Raw genomic sequence first — 21367 nt, forward strand, 5'->3', positions numbered from 1 at the left:
GTCCGTAATCTCTCAAAGGTCTGTCTCTTCAGTCTGATCCCCCACGACCTTTTTGCTCAGGCCATCATTCCTTCTCACTGGAGTCCCTGCAGCCTACTCCTAACCTGTGTTAGTGGTGATCATTTATAAGGGCTTTGCTATCTTCCTCACTCACTCTTCAGCCAACCCCAAATTTCCTTAAGGTACCCTACTGCCCTCAGGATAAATTAGATCTCTTTAGCTGTGACTGATTTCTGCCCTCCCCCACCAGAACACACACACATAATGCATACACGTGGTTCACCTGCTTGCTCTGCTTGGAGCATCTCCTGTATGCCTGGCTGGCAGTTCCGCATCCTTTAAAGCCCATCTACTCCAAGATAGGCCATCTCTCTCTCCCACAGGCAGGCTTAGATTGAGTGTGTCCTTAGTACCTGGTACTTGAGTGCTCAAGAGAAGCTTAAATGAATAAATAAATGGTCAATCAGTTGATCATTTTATTGTCTGCTTTTCCTTTCAAAGATTCAAATGCAGTGGTAGGTAGCTTGAAAGGCATGTAGAGAGTGTAGGTTAGGAATTACGGATTTTGAAAAGCTTTCTTCTAAAATACAGGTGGGAGCTTTGTGGGTCATGGGTAGGGCTAGGGCATGGGAGAGGGAGAGAGGCTGGACTGGGGAGTCAAGACTGGTGGTTCTAAATTAAGAGACACTCTGCCTCTTGCTCCAGGGTCCTGAGAAATTTTTTGAGGCTGCTGACAGTGTATTTGCTGCTGGTTGTATAGGTTGTTGACTTAAAATGAAAGACTTTTCACTTAAACTAAGAACAAAGGAGCTTTGTTCCAGCAGCTAAAATGTGCATAACACAGTGCATTGGTTCTTAACTCCTTTGTGGTCCGAGGCCTCTTTAAGCATCTGACGAGTCTTTCCTTCAAAAAAAGGGAAGGTTTTAGACATAGAATTCTGTGGTACAGAAAAAGAAAGCTTTCTTCTTTCCGTCCTTTCAGAGATTATGGCAGTAATCCCTTAACTAAGATGAATTCTTTGTAAAAACGTTGTTGTACTTAGTTTTTAACTTAAGTAAAGAAGGGTTAATTGATAATTAAATATAGATGTGACAGTTAAGGGACTTGGTAATTTTATATAGTAATGTGTAAGAATGAAGAAATAATTTAATCATAAGATGGTAAACTTGAAGTGCTACCATCATTTATTGTTTTCTGAACAAGTATCATAAATATACAATTATTAAAGTACAGAGAACTCTTGATATGTTAATACTCAGTGTTTAAAAATCTTATGCCACATATACTTGCTGTTCAAAATGCAGTCTCCAACCAGCAGCAGCATCACTGGGGAATTTGTTAGGAGTGCACACTCTAGGGCCCGCCCAGAGAGCGGCTCGATCCGGGTCTCTGGGGGAGAGGGCTGGAAACTGTAATAACAAGCCCTTCAGGTGATTCTGTGGTGCACTGAAGTCTGAAAAGCATACTTTGGACCAGACTTTAATAATACAAGCATCTCTAGAAGTAGGCACTTTGTACTTTTAATCATATAGTAATTGGAGTGAATGCAAATAAAATTAAAACAGTAGCTGTTATTTATTGAATGTCTTATTGAGGGTCATGGGCTTTTACATGCATTACCTTATGTAATCTTCCCAAGAACCCTTCTAGTTAAGTGGTATTAAATCAGTCAGCAAATGTTTATTAGCACCTACATTGTGCCATTCATTACTCTGGACGGTGGAAAGACAGCAGTAAACAAGACAGATATAGTCTGTCCTCTTAGAATTTATGTTTCAATAGAAGAGACTGACAAAAAGCAAGCACATGATAAAATTTTAGATTCCATGTATGACACATGCTGTGACAGAGTAAGGGCTTGCTTGGAAGTTACCACTTGAGCAGAGATTGTAAATAATAGGGATGAGCAGGCGATGAAGAGGTTCGAGGGGAGAGTATTTCAGATTCTTATGCCAGTGTTTTTCACAGAGACAAGACTCAGAAAGGCTAAATAACACACCTAATAAGTGCTGGAGCTAGGTTCTGAGATCCAAATATCTGACTCCAGGTACATCTTCACAATAAATTAGGATATTTGCTGATTTTCTTCTTTTTTCTGGTAGTTTACATTTTCTATAATTTCTTTAAGCAGCATGTGAATTTTAAAAATGTATATAGGAAGTCTCTTCTAACTGTATTTCCATGACTGTATACCTATCATTATGTACCCAATGAGGATCTGAATTTATTAATAATTCTGAATGATAGTCTTTAAAATGAAGAGATATAAATTGAACTTTCCAATACTGTATTCTCTATAAAATTGGATTTTGAGTCAAGGCTTGTTTTTTTTTTTTTTTTTTTTTAAGACTTGTTTTTAGAGTAATAATCAAAGGCCGAAATAGAAGTTGTACTTAAAAGTTTAAGTAAGTGCAAATACACTGGTCTAGGGTTGTAGTAGAGATGAAGTCACTGGTAACATTGATGTTACATGTTTCAAACAGTATTTGTAAGTGCAAATACACTGGTCTAGGGTTGTAGTAGAGATGAAGTCACCAGTAACATTGATGTTACATGTTTCAAACAGTATTTTGGCAGCAACTAGTCATTCATGAAGTTGATTATAGTGTTCATTTTGATGGTTCTTTTTAAATAGGAAACAGTAATTATAGGTCTTAATCTAGGTGTCATCTATCATTAGTAATAATGTTAAGAATCATATCAGATGTATGATTCTTTTTGCTGTTGAAACTATGTCTTAGATAGTAAAGAATGAACAGTAGAGCAGAGATTCATAGTGGACACTAAAAGACAAAACTAGGGGTTAACAAATAAATGAACTTGTCTTCTGTATTGGTTTGTAAGAATAAATCATATATAGGTCAGGATGAGTTGGAATTGATACCAATGATGGATTGAGGAAAAAAATATGTAACTTAAAAGCCAGCAGTATTCAGACTGAGAAATTGTGGTCAGTGTGCAGGTATGATTAAGCATGTAGCACAAAGGTTGAATGTGCACATTATGAACAGTAGAGTGCAGCCAGTGTAGAAGAGACCGAAGATCATTTCCATTTGGATGCTCTGGAGATATATCATAACTACTGGTGTTTTATAGCATATTAGTTTTTACCAGACTAGTGTATTACTATATATCAGAAATTCAAGAACCAGTGAACAAAGCTATATTCTCTCAGAATGCTCAACCACTGGCATATCTTTACTCAGTTAATAGAAAATCATTCTATTTTAGAAAACTATTTAGCTTATATTGAGTTAGCACATTTATTTTAATGTTTTTAATTTATTTATTTTTGGCAGTATTGGGTCTTTGTTGCTGCACAGGCTTTCCTCTCATTGTGGTGAGCAAGAGCTGCTCTCTAGTTGAGGCACGGGAGCTCCTCCTTGCAGTGGCTTCTCTTGCTGTGGAGCATGGGCTCTAGGCACTCGGGCTTCAGTAGTTGTGGCTCGTGGGCCCAGTAGCTGCAGCTCATGGGCTCTAGAGCACTGACTCGGTAGTTGTAGCACACTGGCTTAGTTGCTCTGCGGTATGTAGAATCTTCCCAGACCAGGGATCAAACCCGTGTTTCCTGTATTGGCAGGGAGATTCTTTGTCACTGAGCCACTAGGGAAGCCTTTAACTCATTTTAATTGTCAAAAAAAATTAACTGGTGAACTCAGAATCTCTTCCCTTGCTTTAGTTGAAAATGTAGGCTTATTTCTGACTTAACTCTGTAGTACACTTCTAGGTACTAAAATCATGACTCCTTTTGCTACTCCTAACTTTTGTATCCTCAGTTGTTCCACAGATATTTACTGAGTACCTCCTCCTCCAGGTACAGTACTAGCCTGGGCACATGAGACACATCATAGTAACATAGTTACTACGATGAGCAACATAGTAGGCAGTAAGTCAAAGTGTACATTCAGTTCAGTTCAGTCACTCAGTCTTGTCCTACCCTTTGCAACCCCATGAATCGCAGCACGCCAGGCCTCCCTGTCCATCACCAACTCCCGGAGTTTACTCAAACTCATGCCCATCAAGTTGGTGATGCCATCCAGCCATCTCATCCTCTGTCATCCCCTTCTCCTCCTGCCCCCAATCCCTCCCAGCATCAGGGTCTTTTCCAGCGAGTCAACTCTTCAAATGAGGTAGCCAAAGTACTGGAGTCTCAGCTTCAGCATCAGTCTTTCCAGTGAACACTGAGGACTGATCTCCTTTAGGATGGACTGGTTGGCTCTCCTTGCAGTCCAAGAGACTCTCAAGAGTCTTCTCCAACACCACAGTTCAAAAGCAGCAATTTTTCAGCACTCAGCTTTCTTCACAGTCCAACTCTCACATCCATACATGACCACTGGAAAAACCATAGCCTTGACTAGATGGACCTTTGTTGGCAAAGTAATGTCTCTGCTTTTTAATATGCTATCTAGGTTGGTCATAACTTTCCTTCCAAGGAGTAAGCGTCTTTTAATTTCATGGCTGCAGTCACCATCTACAGTGATTTTGGAGCCCAGAAAAATAAAGCCTGACACTGTTTCTACTGTTTCCCCATCTATTTGCCATGAAGTGATGGGACTAGATGCCATGATCTTAGTTTTCTGAATGTTGAGCTTTAAGCCAACTTTTTCACTGTCCTCTTTCACTTTCATCAAGAGGCTTTTTAGTTCTTCACTTTCTGCCATGAGGGTGGTGTCATCTGCATATCTGAGATTATTGATATTTCTCCTGGCAATCTTGATTCCAGCTTGTGCTTCTTCCAGCTCAGCATTTCTCATGATGTACTCTGCATATAAATTAAAAAAGCAGGGTGACAATATACAGCCTTGACATACTCCTTTTCCTATTTGGAACCAGTCTGTTGTTCCATGTCCAGTTCTAACTGTTGCTTCCTGACCTGCATATAGGTTTATCAAGAGGCAGGTCAGGTGGCCTGGTATTCCTATCTCTTTCAGAATTTTCCACAGTTTATTGTGATCCACACAGTCAAAGGCTTTGGCATAGTCAATAAAGCAGAAATAGATGTTTTTCTGGAACTCTCTTGCTTTTTCTATGATCCAGCGGATGTTGGCAATTTGATCTCAGGTGATAAATGTTACAGAAACAGGGAAGTTCAGGCTGGGTACAGGTAACTACCTGGGTGGTCAGTGAGATGGTATGACCACTTAAGTCTGTGAGGGAAGGCCTCATTAAGAATGTGGTAGTTGAACAGAATTAAGGAGGTAAAGGAGTTAGCCTATCAGATATTTGATCCCAGCCCACTGGGAGCTGGATACATGAATCTGGAGAGGATCAGAATTTAGATCATATTTCATCAGTGAGAGTGCCAAGAGAGTGAGTGTAGAGAAGGGCAGATGACCAAAGACTAAGCCCTGGAACCAAAAAAGAGGAGACAGCGAGGTAGGAGGAAACAGAGTGTGGGATCCTAGGAGGCAAAGCACACACAGCATCCAGGAGCAGAGAGCAGCCAAGTCAGCCGTGTGGGGTAGAATGAATCAAGGAGAGATGGTCAGGCTAAACAGTGCAGACACAAGGATAACCTGAGCACTTTCAGTTCAGTCCTCAGGAGCAGAAGTCTGGGTGGGTGTGAGAGGATGGAAATGTTTGGATAATTGTACAATGATTATATACGTCTTTCACCTTAATGAAGGTAAAGAAAAGGTGGAGAAAGTATGGGAAAAGAAGAATTAAAGTATAGGTAGCTGTGAAATGGAGTGCTAGTTGACTCAGAAAGTAGGGTCACGAGAAGTTTGATTTTTTTTTTTCTGTAGATGGGGAAATAACGTGTATGAATGTTGATGGGAATCCTCAGTGGATAGCAGAACACTGACGCAGGTGAGAGGGAGAAGCGGGAGCAGTGTGCTCAGATCGTGGGAACAGGGTCTAGGGAACAGAGCAGAGGTGGACACGTTAAAGTTCTGGAAACAGGCAAGACCACAAAGGTTAGATGTTAGTGAGTGAGTAGGTGTGGTGATATAAATTCTACTTCGCTTTTTTTTTCCTTCTTTCCTTTTGTTTTCAGTTGAACAGAAAGTGAGGTCATCAGTGTAGAGTAGTGATGGGGGAGTGAAAATGGGAGTTCAAGGAGAGAGGAGAAAAGTGAGAGTGAAAGTCGCTCAGTCGTGTCTGACTCTTTGTGACCCCATGGACTATACAGTCCACGGAATTCTCCAGGCCAGAATACTGGAGTGGGTAGCCTTTCCCTTCCCCAGGGGATCTTCCCAACCCAGGGATTGAACCAGGGTCTCCGGCATTGCAGGCGGACTTCTTTACCAACTGAGCTATAAATATTGGTGAAGAGCATATGGAATTAGGGTGTTGAGTGTGACCACCTGGCAGATGAAGGACCCACTTTTGAGGGTCATGGTCATGAATTTAAGGTGAGAGACCAGTCAGCATGGTGCATGTTTTTCTCCCACAGTGTTCAGCTGTAATCTTGTAGAGCAGAGTGTGTAGAGTTGGATATAGCCCAGGTTGACAGTTTACCTGATCACGTATGATGAAAGAAGAGTTATAGTAGCGGGGCTATCCAGAGTCTGTGTGTGGAAGTGATTATTCTGGTCGGCCTTGGAATTCATACCCATAAGGAGGGGAATGAGGGCATGGTGGTCCTCACCCCTGGAGTCCCACTTGACTCCTTAAGAAAGCCTTCCTGGACTTGGTGGTCTCCTGGCCTGCTTGGTCTCGGATTCTCCTACTGTTAGGAGAGCCCCAAGACTCTGCTAACCTTGCTCAGCAGGCTCTGCCTTGCTGTCTGTCCCTCTGTCCTGGCAAAGCAAGAATAAAGCAGTCTCCTTGAGAGAGCAATGCTGTCCTTTGTGTTCTCCCTGAAACTGTAACTCATGTAGGCCTTTGAAAGAACTGTGCCGTGTAAGAGAAATAAAGATGTTCATTAGTCCCTTTTATGAGTAAAACTAAGAGATCCTGTCTCATGGAAGCAAATTACAGCTGTTCTGGAAATCTTTAAAAATAATGTCAGTTTCACATGTAAATATTTATCAAAAGCAGCAAACTGATGCCTCTTCTCTTTGCTGATGACCACAGTTTACTTACAAACTGTTAGCAGATAACAGACAAATTTTTCAAAGGCAAACTGTGTCAAATGAGTATTATCAAGAAGGGCACATAAAAATAGTGATGTGCTTCAGGAAGTAAGAAAAAATATACTTCTATGTTGAGAGATAAAACCAACACATTCAGATGATTTTAACAAAGTCAGCAATTGATCACTTTTAATAAACAGAGGATTACGAATGAATGACATGACCAAGGACATGAGAGAAAAGACTGTTACTGTTTTGTTATCCATGATAGTAGAATTGGTGCTAAAAAAGAGAAATTGCTATGGATCACTGTGTCATCAGGGCTTCCCTTGTTGCTCAGCTGGTGAAGAATCTGCCCACAAAGCGAGAGACCTGGGTTCAATCCCTGGGTTGGGAAGATCCCCTGGAGAAGGGAAAGGCTACCATTCCAGTATTCTGGCCTGGAGAACTGCATGGGACTGTATAGTCCATGGGGTCACAAACAGTCAGACATGATTGAGCCACTTTCACTGTGTGTCATCAAAGCTAGGAAGCTAGTTTTCTGTGAGAGATGTGGGTGGACCATACATGTGAGATAACAACAACTAATGGGCCTTGTACCTGTTGTGACAAACCTGCCCCCCTCAAGAATTTGAAAATTAAAATGTGGAATAGCCTTTTAATAGTTGAACTATTGGAGTCAACTTAGAAATAGTGCTTCTGAACAGGTAAATGGAAAGCGATCAGGAAGAGACACAACAAGGTGTCTCCTATATCCAGGAGGCTATGCTGGAATTGTATCAAACATACTAAGTTAAGGAAGGAGTGTAGAATGCAGAAGTGTTGATCAGTCTTGGATCCTCAACCCCAGAAAAAGAAGCGTCATATGTGCAAAGATAGGCAGTTCCCATTTAGGTGACACAGTGTGTCATCAATGTGATACTTGGGTTGCGAGACTATCTCTAAGGTGAATATGGCTGCAGAGGGTTAATACCAGTACATGATAGACATTTCAAGTTCCATTAGCAAGATCATCTGTTATTTAAGATAGATATGTCAAACTAATCATGGTCTGATGCCATTCAATATTCGATTGCTGATGTCTTTTTGTTAGGTTTTTATGCTCATCCAGCAAGCTGATTTATAGTGGTAGCTCACATTTATTAAGTAGAAGTTACCAGTTACTTGTTTACACATTTTATGTATATTAGCTCATTTAATCTTCATAAGAGCCATGTGAGATAGATATCCTTGTCATCCCCCTGTACAGAGACGCACAGAGTAATTTGCCTAATGGCAGAACTGGGATTCAGATTGAGCTGTCTGCCTCAAGATTGTCTTTTACCTGCTAGAACCACTGTGCTGTACTACCTGGGCTTCTCATGTAAACCTGCCCTCTAGGGAAACAACTCCTTAATCCCATATTCTTGTGGTTATGTTTTGTCCTCTGTCAAAATGATTTCCTGATGGTGAATAACAAAGTGCCTTCTGGTTATGACTTGGCAGAGGACCAGCTCCTGGACTGGGCAGCCTCACTGAGGCATTCCCCAGTAAGTATTTGGTGGCTAGGATTTCCCAGTTGTCTTCTGGCCGCCTCAGTAAGGGAGCTTTGCAGAGTTGGAGTCCTGGTACGAGTCCCACAGAGATTTTGATTTAATTGGTCTGGGATGAGGCCCCTCAATCTGTTCTTTAAAAGAAAAATATCTCACTGGTGATTGTGGTGCCCATCAAAATTTGAAAACTACTGCTTCAGATGACACATGACTGTTTGTAAATTTGTTTAACAGCCTAGTTCAAATCTAAGATGTAGCAAAAGGAACAATTTCACGTAGTAAGCTTTGGCAGAAGTTTAATGAGGGTTGTAATGAGCTAAATATAAAATCAGTTAAAAATATGAAATCTTGGTGCCCGGGACCAAATGGTAATGGCTTTAAGATGTGTAAAGGAGTGGTTTGGGTTTTAGGCCTAGAGCTAGACATCCAGGCTGGGGGTAGACGCCATGTCTGCTGCACCGCCGGGCACATGCGGGCAGCCTGCTCAGACTCTCCAGTACTGCATTCCTCCTTTGCCAGAGGGGGATGGTAGCTCCATACTGTAACCCACACAAAGCCCTGAGTCCAGAACCTGCTATTTGGTTAGTGTTCAGTAAGCGCTAGCACTTGTTGCCATTTAAGTGTTTTTCCAACTGGGGATGTCTTTGGTGAGCCTAAGTCCCTTTCTGACCGGCTGTTTCTGCTTGCTCCAGCATGTCTCTGTAGAGTGGCTGTTGAGGGTGAAGACTTTATTTGATCTCCACACACAGTCTTAACAACAGACTGGGACCTTTATAAACATTATTCTTGAACCACCTGATTTAACCAGTATAGCTGTTGAGCAATTAGCTTAGTATTAAATCTTTAAGATATTTTTAAAATGTTTTTCAGCAAGGAAACTAGGAATCAAAGGTTAGTGTTATAGTGATTTTTTAAAAGCATCTGAGCGAAAACAAATTCTCATTTTATTTTCAGTTTCACTGAACTTCTGGCCTGGATTTTCTCAGGTTCTAATTTGTGTAAGGTTGTTCTTTATTAACAACTTTTAAAAGTGTATGGGAGTTGTATTTCTAGAGTTTCTTGGGATTTTCTTTTAAGGATTGTATAAGATACTAAAGGAGTTTGAATTCTCCTTTTGAACATATTTAAGGCTCCCAAATTAAGGGGTCAGGCTTTCTTTTTCTGTATACTTTAGACCTGTAGATATAAAATTAGAAGAAAATGTAGCATATAGGCATGCATTGAGTAAGAAAATGGGCTCTTGATTCAAGTCCTGGCTTTCACCAATTATTGACTCCATGATTTTTGGCAAATTTCTAAAGTTCTCTATTCAATTTCTTCGTCTGTAAGAGGCCTGATAATATTACCTAATTAATGGGGTTGTAATGAACATTAAATTATGTCAACTATATGTTGAAGCACTTGACAGTGTTGCCCGTTTTTATTGTTCGGCCCCTAAGTTGTGTCTGTCTCTTTGCTGCCCCTTGGAGTGTGTAGCGTGCCAGGCTCCTCTGTCCTCCTCTGTCTCCAGGAGTTTGCTCAAATTCATGTCCACTGAGTCAGTGATACTATCTGACCATCTCATCCTCTGCCTCCCCCTTCTCCTTTCACCTTCAGTCTTGGCCAGCATTAGAGCCTTTTCCAATGAGTTGGCTCTTCGTATCAGGTGGCCAAAGTGTTGGAGCTTCAACAACAGTCCTTCCAAGGAATATTCAGGGCTGATTTCCTTTAGGATTGACTGGTTTTCTTCTTGCAGTCCAGGGGATTCTCAAGAGTCTTCTCCAGCACAATTCAAAAGCATCAGAAGGTGCCTATTACATAAACCTTTTAAGTTTTGATGATTTCGATGAAAATGATAACATCCACCCAAATCATCTGAACAAAAAAGAAAACTAGAATAGAAATATTTCAGCATCTTTTCTCGTAAACTATTTGAGAAAAAATTTTAATTAAAAATAATTATTGGCCTTAGCCTATGAAAAAAATTTTAATGCTTTTAATGTAATACTTTATGTAGTAAGGTTAATTCCTGTGTCCTGTGGGATGGCTTACCTGTCGTGTTTACTTGGTAGTCGGATTTAGCAGAGAAGCTGAAGGTGTTTTTTCGGGGAGGGGGTTTGTATTTCTACATTACATTCTTTTCCTTTGTTAAGTTAAAGAAATGTTTTTAATCTGATAAAATTTGTGATTCCCTATCAGAAAACCTGGATTCAAGTCTCTGTTCTGCCATTCAGCAGGGAAGGCAGGTTACCTGGCTTGTAAGAACCTCTTCTCCTTTATCTGCAAGACTAGAATAAGATACTGTATCTCACATGTTTGTGTGAGAAATAAAGTTGCCTCCTAATGGGGCTTTCTACTCCCTCTGTTCTGCACAGTAGAAATAAAATGTGAGCCACCTGTGTAATTTTAAATTTTCTAGTAGCCACATTAAATAAATGAAATTAGTTTTAATATATTTTATTTAATCTAAAATATTATCACTCCAACATGTAATTAATATGAAAATCATTAATAAGATTATTCTTTTCATTCTCAGTCTTTGAGATCTGGTGTGTAATACAGCACATCTCAACTTGAACTAGCAACATTTCAAGTGCTCAGGAGCCACACGCTGCCAGTGGCTATCAGTCGAGATCTGGAATGCAGATTACTGGTCCTATCCCTGAGCACCTGGAGGCTGCCTTGGCCTCAAGCAGCTTTACTCTTGAAACTGTGTGCACCTCTGGACAAATGAGCCTGACATTTCTTTCTGCATCAACCTGGATAGTATCTTTGTCCCTGGGAGGACAGGCTCCTGCCCTTAGCCGCCTAGCTGACCCACATGAGGACTTGCTCTGGGCATGTCACGTGCCTCTCTGTTTGGCCAAGGGCCAGAGACAACCAGGAATTCCTGAGAAGGATAAACCTTTTGAACCACAATCAGAGCTCCAGGGCGGGAGCTGAAGTTCAGGACAAGATCAGGCTTCCTAATACCCTTCATTCTTGCCTCTTATCTGTCCTATTTGCCTTCTTTCCCACATTTTAGAGATTTATCTGGTGTCTCTGGGAAAACCAGGGACAAATACCAGCAGCCTGCTAAAGAATTCAGCTTTTCCCGCCTCTGCCTCAGTATTGATTAGCAAGGTAGCCTTTCCTTCCCAAACATTAACTTTTAAAAAAGACATTCAGAATGTTTTGGAGGCCAGGAAATTTGGAGAACAGAAATATTCACATCTAAGCTTTTTTTATTTTAGGGTTTTGTACTACTGGTTTTCATACAAATTTGGGGAGAAATATAGTAAAGGAGTATTACCCTCATAGCTGTATGCAGTGGTAAAAAGATGTAGAGACTAGGGCACCCAGGTGTACTCATCCAGCAAAAAAAATATGCTCAGATGTCACCTTCTTAGGAAGTCCTACCCTGATCACTCTTACCTAAAATAGCTCCCAGCCTGCAGCACTCTCTTGCTACCATTTTTGTCTGTTTTGTAGATATCACTTAGTGAAGTCGCTCAGTTGTATCTGACTCTTTGTGACCCCGTGGACTGTAGCCCACCAGGCTCCTCTGTCCATGGGATTCTCCAGGCAAGAATACTGGAGTGGGTTGCCATATCACTTATTACTAACTAAAATTCTTTGACTTCCAAAATAGAATATAAGCTCCGTAAGAGTATGGACTTTGTTTTGTTTATCCCTACATCCCCCAACTCCTAGTATAATGCTTGGCTGTTGCAAGTGAAAAGTGAAAGTGTTAGTCTCTCAGTTGTGTCCAACTCTTTGCGACCCCATGGACTGTAGCCCACCAGGCTCCTCTGTCCATGGCATTTTCCAGCAAGAATACTGCAGTGGGTTGCCATTTCCTTCTCCAGGGGATCTTCCTGACTCGGATCAAACCCAGGTCTCCTGCATTACAGGCAGACTCTACCTTCTCAGCCACCAGGGAAGCTGGCTGTTGAATCAATGAATAAATAAGTGAAAGGAAATACTGTATGTACTGATAATTTGAAAATTAGTTTCCTAGGAGAAGTCTACCCCAACCATTGTTTCTCTGACCAGTGTGTGTGATCAGTTTGAATTTTCAGACCTAATCTCAGTGGTAGGAATCCTAGTGTTTACTCAAGGTCAATCGTATAGATAAACTTTCACTGCTTTTAGATAGTCCAGGGCTTGCAGAGGGGAGGAAAGTAGTTTGTAATGAAGTCGTAAAAGGGGGAGCTGATCTGTACAGATGAAAATTTCAGATTACACAGGGTAATAAAATGGAAGAGGGGGCATTGGGATAGGGAATTGGGTTGAAAATTTTTTACAGTTCAGCTGCTGTTTATGTCTGAGGTTTTGGGGCAAGAAAGTTGGTAAATAAGAAGCTTAGGGAAAAGGTGGGAGAGAGTCATAACCAGAAAGATCAGTATTATTTGGAGGAGAGGTTGGCTTTATAGACTTGTGCCCAAAAAGCCACAAATCATATTTCCATTGTCTTTGTTTATAATAAGCTTTGTTTAACATCTTAATTAATTAATTAATCCTCAGTGGTTCTTTTGGTTTACCTCTTGTGCGTTTGTACCAGCTTGGTGTCACTGGCCATAGTTCGTGGCCCTCGGAATTATGGTTCTGTGAGCACAGACGCATCATACTCTGTACAGGCCAGAAGTTCTGTTGAAACTCCTGGTTTGTCCCAGGAGCACCGTGCCCATAAAAACTAATCCAGGCATGTTGAGAACTCTCAAGTATTATTAAGTACTATTTATATTGCATTCAAGTAAATTTTTAGCAAAAGAAATAAATTCAGATTGACTAGCCTTTACCTTTCCTTGTTCTACTTCTTTAAATGAGAAAATCTATTGTTTTATGTAAATGCATCAACTCTTTTACATACTGTGAATAAATTGTTTGGTTTGTGAATACATTTAAGAAAAACAATAATCAAAATAGTTAATTTTTAAATTGTGGCAGTAGGCTTTATTTCAGGTGTTTTTTAAATAGTGTTATCATTTTAAGGTTTTATAAAGTTTGATTAAAGAATAATATTTAGGTGTAGTAAATAATTTTTAGGGACTATGTCTAGTTATATTAAGTTCAAGTGAAGCATTTTAATCTAATATCTTGTTTCTTCTCAGTCTGCAAGACTTGTATTGTCCAGCACTTTGAAGATAGCAATGATTGTCCAAGGTGTGGCAACCAGGTTCATGAGACAAACCCATTAGAAATGCTGAGGTATGTCAATATATTTTTAGTTCCTCTAACTTAAATAATTATATAAGCTCGTAATAATTTTTATTATGCATCATAATATTTGTTGGCGCCTTGACTCAGTTAATGTAGGCTTTGATTTTCATTTTAAAGCATTTTATTTCAATTTATTTTATTAAGAAGAAATGAAAAATAAGGCTGTGCATATTAAATATTTAAGAAATATATTTCCAAATTAAAAATTACAATTTTATCTCAGGATCTCAGGGTTACTTTAGTTGTAGTTATTTTCAGTATTTTATTATTCTACACAGTATAGAATAGTATAGTATTCTACACAATATTTGTTGAGCTACATGGTAGTGGGAAGAGGGCAGACCTAATAGGGATACTAATCTTGGAACTCTTAATTTTTAAAAATTTATCGTATATTCTAAAAGTGTACAAACATTTATGTAAAACTGAAAAGAATTTTTAAAATGACTACCCTTTTCTTAATGGTATAATCATTATACCAAATAAATAGTAATAACATAAAGAAATGTTGTCATATATTTTTAAAGTTAGAAGTGCTGTATAAGATCCTAATCTGTTTGTACATGAGCGAGTGAGTGAGTGAAAGTCACTCAGTCCTGTCTGACTCTTTGTGACCCCATGGACTACACAGCCCATGGAATTCTCCAGGCCAGAATACTGGAGTGGGTAGCCACTCCGTTCTCCAGAGAATCTTTCCAACCCAGGGATCGAACCCAGATCTCCCGAGTTGCAGGCTGATCCTTTACCCGCTGAGCCACAAGGGAAGTCCAGGAATACTGAAATGGGTAGAATCCAAGCAGTCCATCCTAAAGGAGATCAGTCCTGAATGTTCATTGAAAGGACTGATGTTGAAGCTGAAACTCCAATACTTTTGCCACCTGATGCGAAGAGCTGACTCATTTGAAAAGACCCTGATGCTGGGAAAGATTGAAGGCAGGAGGAGAAGGGCGACAGAGGATGAGATGGTTGGATGGCGTCACGGACTCAATGGACATGAGTTTGAGTAAACTCCAAAAGTAAACACCGGAGTTGAGTAAACTCTGGTGATGGACAGAGAGGCCTGGTGTGCTGCAGTCCATGGGGTTGCAAAGAGTCAGACATGACTGAGTGATTGAACTGAACTGAAATGAGCCTATCCGTTCTCCAGCGGATCTTCCTGACCCAGGAATCGAACTGGGGTCTCCTGCATTGCAGGCAGGTTCTTTACCAACTGAGCTATCAGGGAAGCCTCTGTTTGTACATAGTAAGAAGAAATCATGTTAGAGAATTGGCGAATGGGTATGTAGAAATTGAAGAAAAGTAAATAGTTACTATACTCTAGGGAAAGAAAAAAGTTGAACAAGGGGATATCTTTAATCAGGGTACACTGTGAATATTTATATAATCATAATCCTGTAAACATTCACTGTTAAACACAAAAATGGCAGTAACACCACCAGGAAGAGGAGAGTTAGGAGAATGTATGTTGGGAGGACAGGGGCATGGCGGGATGATATCAGGAGAGCTAAAACCTTATCTGCCACAGAAGGAGGTGAGAAAAATCTAGACAGCAAAAAAGGAATGGCTTTGTTTTTTCTCTATCTATCTGTAATATATATAGAAATATGAAAGTAAATACTAATAGAAACAGCTTGGATTTGAAAGTGGTTGTACCTGGGGTTGTAGGAATCAGGAATAGGAAGGGTGGGGCAAGAAAATGTGATATTTTAATATAACATTTAAGGTTAGGGGGAGGTTTGATTTGTAAATTATGTGTTAATATATGTATTACACTGATAAAACAAATATTAAGAAGAGAAATAATACTTCTTTTAAATACTGCACCTTTTAAATAGACTGGGAAAACTTTGTGAATGAGTTAGTATGTGTGTCCTGAAGAATAAGGTAACATTGGTTTGGCTGGCGAGTAGGACTGGGAAAAGAGTATTTGAGCCAGGATGAAGAGCATGAGGGAGAAAACCAGGTTGGAAAAGGTAAGGCACCCTTAGGGATGACTGACTAAGCCAGTTGGCCGGAGAAGAGAGAGAGAGCAGCACCAGATACAGTTTGTAGGTTGGACTCAAGCTATAAGAGCACTTTAAGCCAGGTGTTGGGAAGAAATTAGTTCTTGAGCAGGCAAGTAATGATCAGATTGGTGCTTAAGGAAAATTCATCATGAACATGTCAAGGTCTGGCAGAATGTCACTGTGCTGTCCTCTAAGTAGGGTGGTAATTGAACAGAAGGATGGGAAGTGTGGAAAGACTGGGTGGGAGAAATACTGAGAAGGGGCCATCTGGGGCTTGATGAGTAAACCTGTAAAGAAGAGAGACAGGTAGGTTAAGAAAATGCTTGCGTTTTGAGCCTGTTTGGGAGTGATATGGTATCATTTCTGCATTTAACTTTAAAAAAGAAAGACAGGTTTTCAGAGGTATTCTGTTGAAGGAGAAGACCAAGTCTTGACATAGATGAACAAAAGGAGGGGCTCGAGATATTCAGCATCTGTTAGAAACATGGAACTTGAGCTTCACAGAGAGAGGTGGGGGGTGTGGGGGTGTGTGTGTGTGATCTGCCTGTATGTTAGTTTTGAAGTCACAAAAGTGGATGAGATCCTCAGGAAAGGAAGTATGTAGAAAAGGTCAGAGAGTACAGAGAGCAGAGCAAAGAAGAATACTCAGAGGCAGAAGTAGCTGAAAAAAGAAGAATATCTAGGGAACAAAGAAAGTCGATAGGAAAAAAGAAAAATCGAGAAAGGAAGTTTTCAAAGAGGCATCGCTAGGCAGCATTGACAAACTGCTGCAGAGCATGAGGAGAAAAATGACTTTAAAAGTAGTTAAAAAGTTTAAAATTTTAACTATAAAATTTCTTTTAAAATCTATTCAGTGATGGAAGTTATGGATGATTTGGGAAGGTCTGTCAAGTAAAAGAAACAAAAAATACACGACAGAAATAATGTTGGTTATGCTTTCAGAGTTTTCCAGTTGGAAGAAGAGGTTAAGAATCTGCTAACAGCTTGAGAAGACGATTGGTTAAGCCAGGATTTGGGGGTTTTCTAGATGTGAGAAAAGTGTCCATGTTTATTGTCAGAGAAGAGTACTGCAGTCGAGCAGGAGGAAGGAAATGAGAGGCGAGGATGCTGGAGGAGCAGGACGGCAAGATGAGGAAATGCAAGTCATGGAAAGAGGAGTTATGCTCAGATCCAGGAGGGAGAGGAAATAAAAACAGCATCAAGATAGTGCTGGGGTTTTTTTTGGCCATGCTGATGTTTGGTATGCGGGATCTTCCTTCCCCAACCAAGGATTGAACGTGCACCCCCTGCAGTGGAAGGATGGAGTCCTGACCACTGGACCACAAGGGAAGTCCCCAATATTACGTTTTTTATCTAGGAGAAAATGGTCTCAATTTCACAGAATGAAGATTTTCTTTCATAGGAATGGAGATTTTCTTTCTCTACCAGAGTTGTCATAGAGATATTGAAAGTGTCTGGATCAGCTATGGTGTATAATAGACCATACCTAAATTTCATGCTGAAAACGAGACAAAGCATTTTTGATACCTCACAGTTCTGTGTGGTTCACAGATCCAGGTGGGCCTGCTAGTCTTGGCTGGGCCCACTTAGGTGACTGCAGTCAGAGGCTGGTGGGTCACTGCTCTGCGGATCCTGGCTGGGCTCTGTCCCGTTGGCTGGGCTGCCCAGGAACTAGTCTGAGACGGCCTTACCAGGGCAGCTTGGCTCTCCAGGATATGGTGTCTCATCCTCCAGACTTGTTCTTATGGTGGCAGGGTTCCAAGAAAGTACACCAAAGCACGTGATGTGCCTCATAAGGCATAAGGCTTGGGCTCAGAGCTCAGCATGTCACTTGTGCCACATTCTTTGGCCTGAGCATGTTTCAAGGCTAGCCCATATTCTCAGGGTGGAGGAAAAAACTCCCTCCCTTAATCACAGTCCTGTTCAGAGTGGGTAGATTATAGAGAGAACTGGAGACAGGACCATTTGTATAATCTGTCTGCCACTGGGACAGGCTGGAAATAAATGTGTTCCACCTACAGAGTAGTTGGGTGTGGTGCTTGTGCTAAAACCATATGTTCTATATTTTGTAATATATGTGAGATGCAAATCTTAAACAATTTACGTACTGGATTTTAATGTCTTTATTGTTAGTATATTCTCTTTTTTCCTCTTTGGAAGGTTGGATAACACACTAGAGGAAATTATATTTAAGTTGGTTCCTGGACTACGAGAACGTAAGTCACTCTTGGAATTCTTGCAGGTTGTTTGTGTTTTGTAAGATCACCATTTCTGTTAAAGATTTTGTGATTGTTTCTATTATTTTTATACTGTTTTTCTTTTAAATTAGAAGAACTTGAGCGTGAATCTGAATTTTGGAAGAAAAATAAGCCTCAAGAAAATGGACAAGGTGACTTGTTTACTTCTATCTGTTGGAATTTCTTAGCTTTTTGTAGCTGTGGTGAGCTAATCTCTCTCTCCAAGCTCAAATTTCTTCTGTACAATATTATGTACCTCTTTATATTATGAACTTTTCTCTGATTATGAACTTTTAGTATAGAATCATGAGATTTTGTGTAAATGCATGTAAAATCTGGATCAGTCCAATTGAAGGTAATTGGAAATAGAGGAAACTGGGAAGAGGAAAAGGAGATAAAACAGAAAAGTGACCACTGTTTATAGCAGTATTAGCTAAAGAGCTACAGGAAATTGAAGAAATGGCCATAGCCTGCAACTGAATGGTGAGGGGTTTATGGTTGTATTTATTTTATTTTGTATATTTAATAGGAGAAGGGACTTGAATGTAGCTGAAAGCCAGATCAGAGGATCTTGCTATGCTCTGATAATCTAGAATTAACTTTTCATAGGTAGACTTCCAATAATACAAATTTATATATTCTGAGATTTGAAAAATATTTCTAGGTACTTGTGGGAACTTTCCCCATCACCTATGTTAAGTGTTCAAATTTGCCTTTTAGGTCCCAGGAGATTCAGCAGTGAGTAATTTTTAATAATTAAGGAAAGTGGCAGACATTACTGGTAGAGAAGAGGCTTTTAGTACGTATATAATTCACAGGAAAGAAAATACAACATATCTGAAATTATAAGGAGGAAGTGTCCTTTGGTCACTTAACATGAGATTTGTTTCAGGATGGCCTGAATACCACTGAAATTGTTCAAGGCTGTATGTGTTTTTATAGGCTCATTCTTCTATAGAGCTCAGTCTTCCACCCCTAGTTTTCCCATAAGATTCATAGGATTGTCAATTACATACATATCATTGAAGTGGCTTTCTCTTTTCATATGAAAAATGGGGATCAGAGTTTTTTTTATTTTTAGTTCAGCTTAACTGTGCAGGACTGGCTTCCTATAGCAGGGGAAGTTTGAGAATAATTTTGAATGATTGGAGTAAGGTAGCAAGGGATTATTTTTAATCTATAATTAAAACACTGAAATGGGCAAAGAAGCAAAGCCTGGCAAAAAATAACTTAATTAAAGGCTTATTTTACCCAGGTATAAACTGCAATTTATACAGTAGTGCCATAGTAAAAAATATAGGTAAAATTGACTGAATGTTCCAGTTTTTAACTACATTTTCAAGACAACAGGAGCCAGGGCTTGTCCTCAGAAGCTGTGTGGTCAGGTTAGTCCATGACTGTGTCTTACAGATTGACTAGTGAAGGACTGCAGCCCGAGTTGTGTTTCTCTCCTTTTCCCCCATATTTCTGTCTTTTTAAAATAGTTTTATCATATTTGGTCTTTAGTTTGGGTGAAAGGTTTGGACCTTTTCTTGGAGCTGGAGCTTGGTTCACAGAAGGCCAAATTACCTTTCTCGGTAATTTCCATATAAAAAGGCAGAAGAGAACTCCCACCTCCCCTGGACCACACATCTGTAATGCTTTTTACTACAGTCATTACAGAGGAGCTAACTCATCTTTTTTTTTAATCTAACTGGTCTGGTTTTTTTTCCTGGGCTTTTCTATACTGTAATGCTTGACTGGCTCATTCTTTCAAGTTTATATATTCAGCTTATATTTTATCTGGAAATCTCCCCTGAATCTTTGCTTCACCACAGAATTTGGGTTTATTTCCACCTCTGTTATATGTGCCCACTTGGCCTGTCTTACCTCTTACATCAGAGTCTTTATTAACTTCTCCGTCTGTACCTCCTTTTATACCCTGACACCATAAGAGTGAGGATGACCACACTCTAGTTTCAGTGTTGTTCCCTCAGGCTTAGTCTAACAGAGTTAAAGGCACTCAATAAACAAATGAATCATTAAATATATGTGCATTATATGTAGCCTGCTGGCATTTCATAGGTTAAATACATTTGATTATAATATGAAATATTCTCAGATTTCTTTGATGGTGTTTTAATATGTTAGTTACATGCATGCTAAAAAAGCTAATTCATTTTACTTGTTATTTCACTAGCTGATTTTATATAAGAATATCTAATAATTTGAAATTTTGAACTTAAATATTTTAGTTTTACTAAATATTTGGTTTACTTGGTTTTAAACTTTGAATAAATGTAGAATTTGGAAGTAGTTTTTTTCTTTGATCAAAAACACTTTATTATGTATATACAAACTTGAAATTCTACTTACATATGTTGACTGAACTTTTTAAATGATGTAGTTTAAAAGAACATTTTATACATTTCTTTAAACAATATATGTTCAAAATTATTAATTTATCAAATATATATTGTTGTGTTGTTTAGTCACTAAGTTGTGTCTGACTCTTTGTGACCCCCTGGAATATAGCCCGCCAGGCTCCTCTGTCCATGGAATTTACAGGCAGGAATACTGGAGTGGGTTGCTATTTTCTTCTCCAGGGTGGAAGTATTTTTATATTCTGTCAATTTCTAAGTGGTCTAATCACTAATGGCAGTCATTTTGTGACCAAATATAGTTAGTCCTAAATCTTTCATTTGGATGTCCCAGTGAGCCTAGAATTTGTAAGCTATGCTAATGAGCCACTTAATGGTTTTTTAAAAATATTTCCATTATTGAGTTGGTTGGAACATTTTAAAGGTACTAAAATTTTTGGTTATTCTTCATCAAGAACTGTTAAGAAAATGTTTTTTAAATTTGATTTTTGTTCTCACGGTTAGCGTATTGTTGCTTAACTATAAAATCAACCTTGAGTTATATCTAACTTGCGTTTGTTTAAATTATACAGATGATACTTCAAAAGTTGACAAGCCTAAAGTAGATGAAGAAGGTGATGAAAATCAAGATGATAAAGACTATCACAGAAGTGACCCACAAATTGCTATATGTCTAGATTGTTTACGAAATAATGGACAATCAGGGGACAATGTAGTAAAGGTGAGTGGACGACTACAGTTTTTTTAAATAATCTTTTATAACTTGTTGATAAATTTTCCCAGTGTCTCAGAATGTTTGCTTTCAAAGTTTTTATTAACGTAAACAAATAGAACATCACTTTCTGATACTCCCTTGCCTGCAAGTTGCCAAGCAGTTGCTTGCTTCAGGCTCCTTCCTGTTTTCTAACCTTCATGACTGAACCGTCCTGGGTCAATGCCACCACCTAGTGGCCAATGTGGAGAATCACACCTTTATTTCTCCTTCCATCTCCTTTTATACCTTTGTTGGGAGTTCACCTACATACACTGTT

At 39.4% G+C, this 21367-nt stretch overlaps 1 protein-coding gene across 7 annotated transcripts in view; it reads left to right on the top strand.

Annotated features, from left to right (window-relative positions):
* Positions 1 to 21367, top strand: part of PCGF5 (polycomb group ring finger 5) — a 118735-nt gene that overhangs the window by 72205 nt on the left and 25163 nt on the right. For 6 of the 7 annotated variants that reach the window (XM_043925250.1, XM_043925253.1, XM_043925251.1 and 3 more), the window contains 4 exons: positions 13625 to 13721; positions 17900 to 17955; positions 18069 to 18128; positions 20909 to 21057. In XM_043925250.1, the coding sequence (XP_043781185.1) occupies positions 13625 to 13721; positions 17900 to 17955; positions 18069 to 18128; positions 20909 to 21057 (362 nt within the window). The remainder of the gene's footprint in view (positions 1 to 13624; positions 13722 to 17899; positions 17956 to 18068; positions 18129 to 20908; positions 21058 to 21367) is intronic. The other variant, XM_043925254.1, reaches the window with a different exon arrangement.

This window comes from Cervus elaphus, chromosome 15, assembly GCF_910594005.1.
Source record: "Cervus elaphus chromosome 15, mCerEla1.1, whole genome shotgun sequence".
Taxonomy (NCBI): domain Eukaryota; kingdom Metazoa; phylum Chordata; class Mammalia; order Artiodactyla; family Cervidae; genus Cervus; species Cervus elaphus.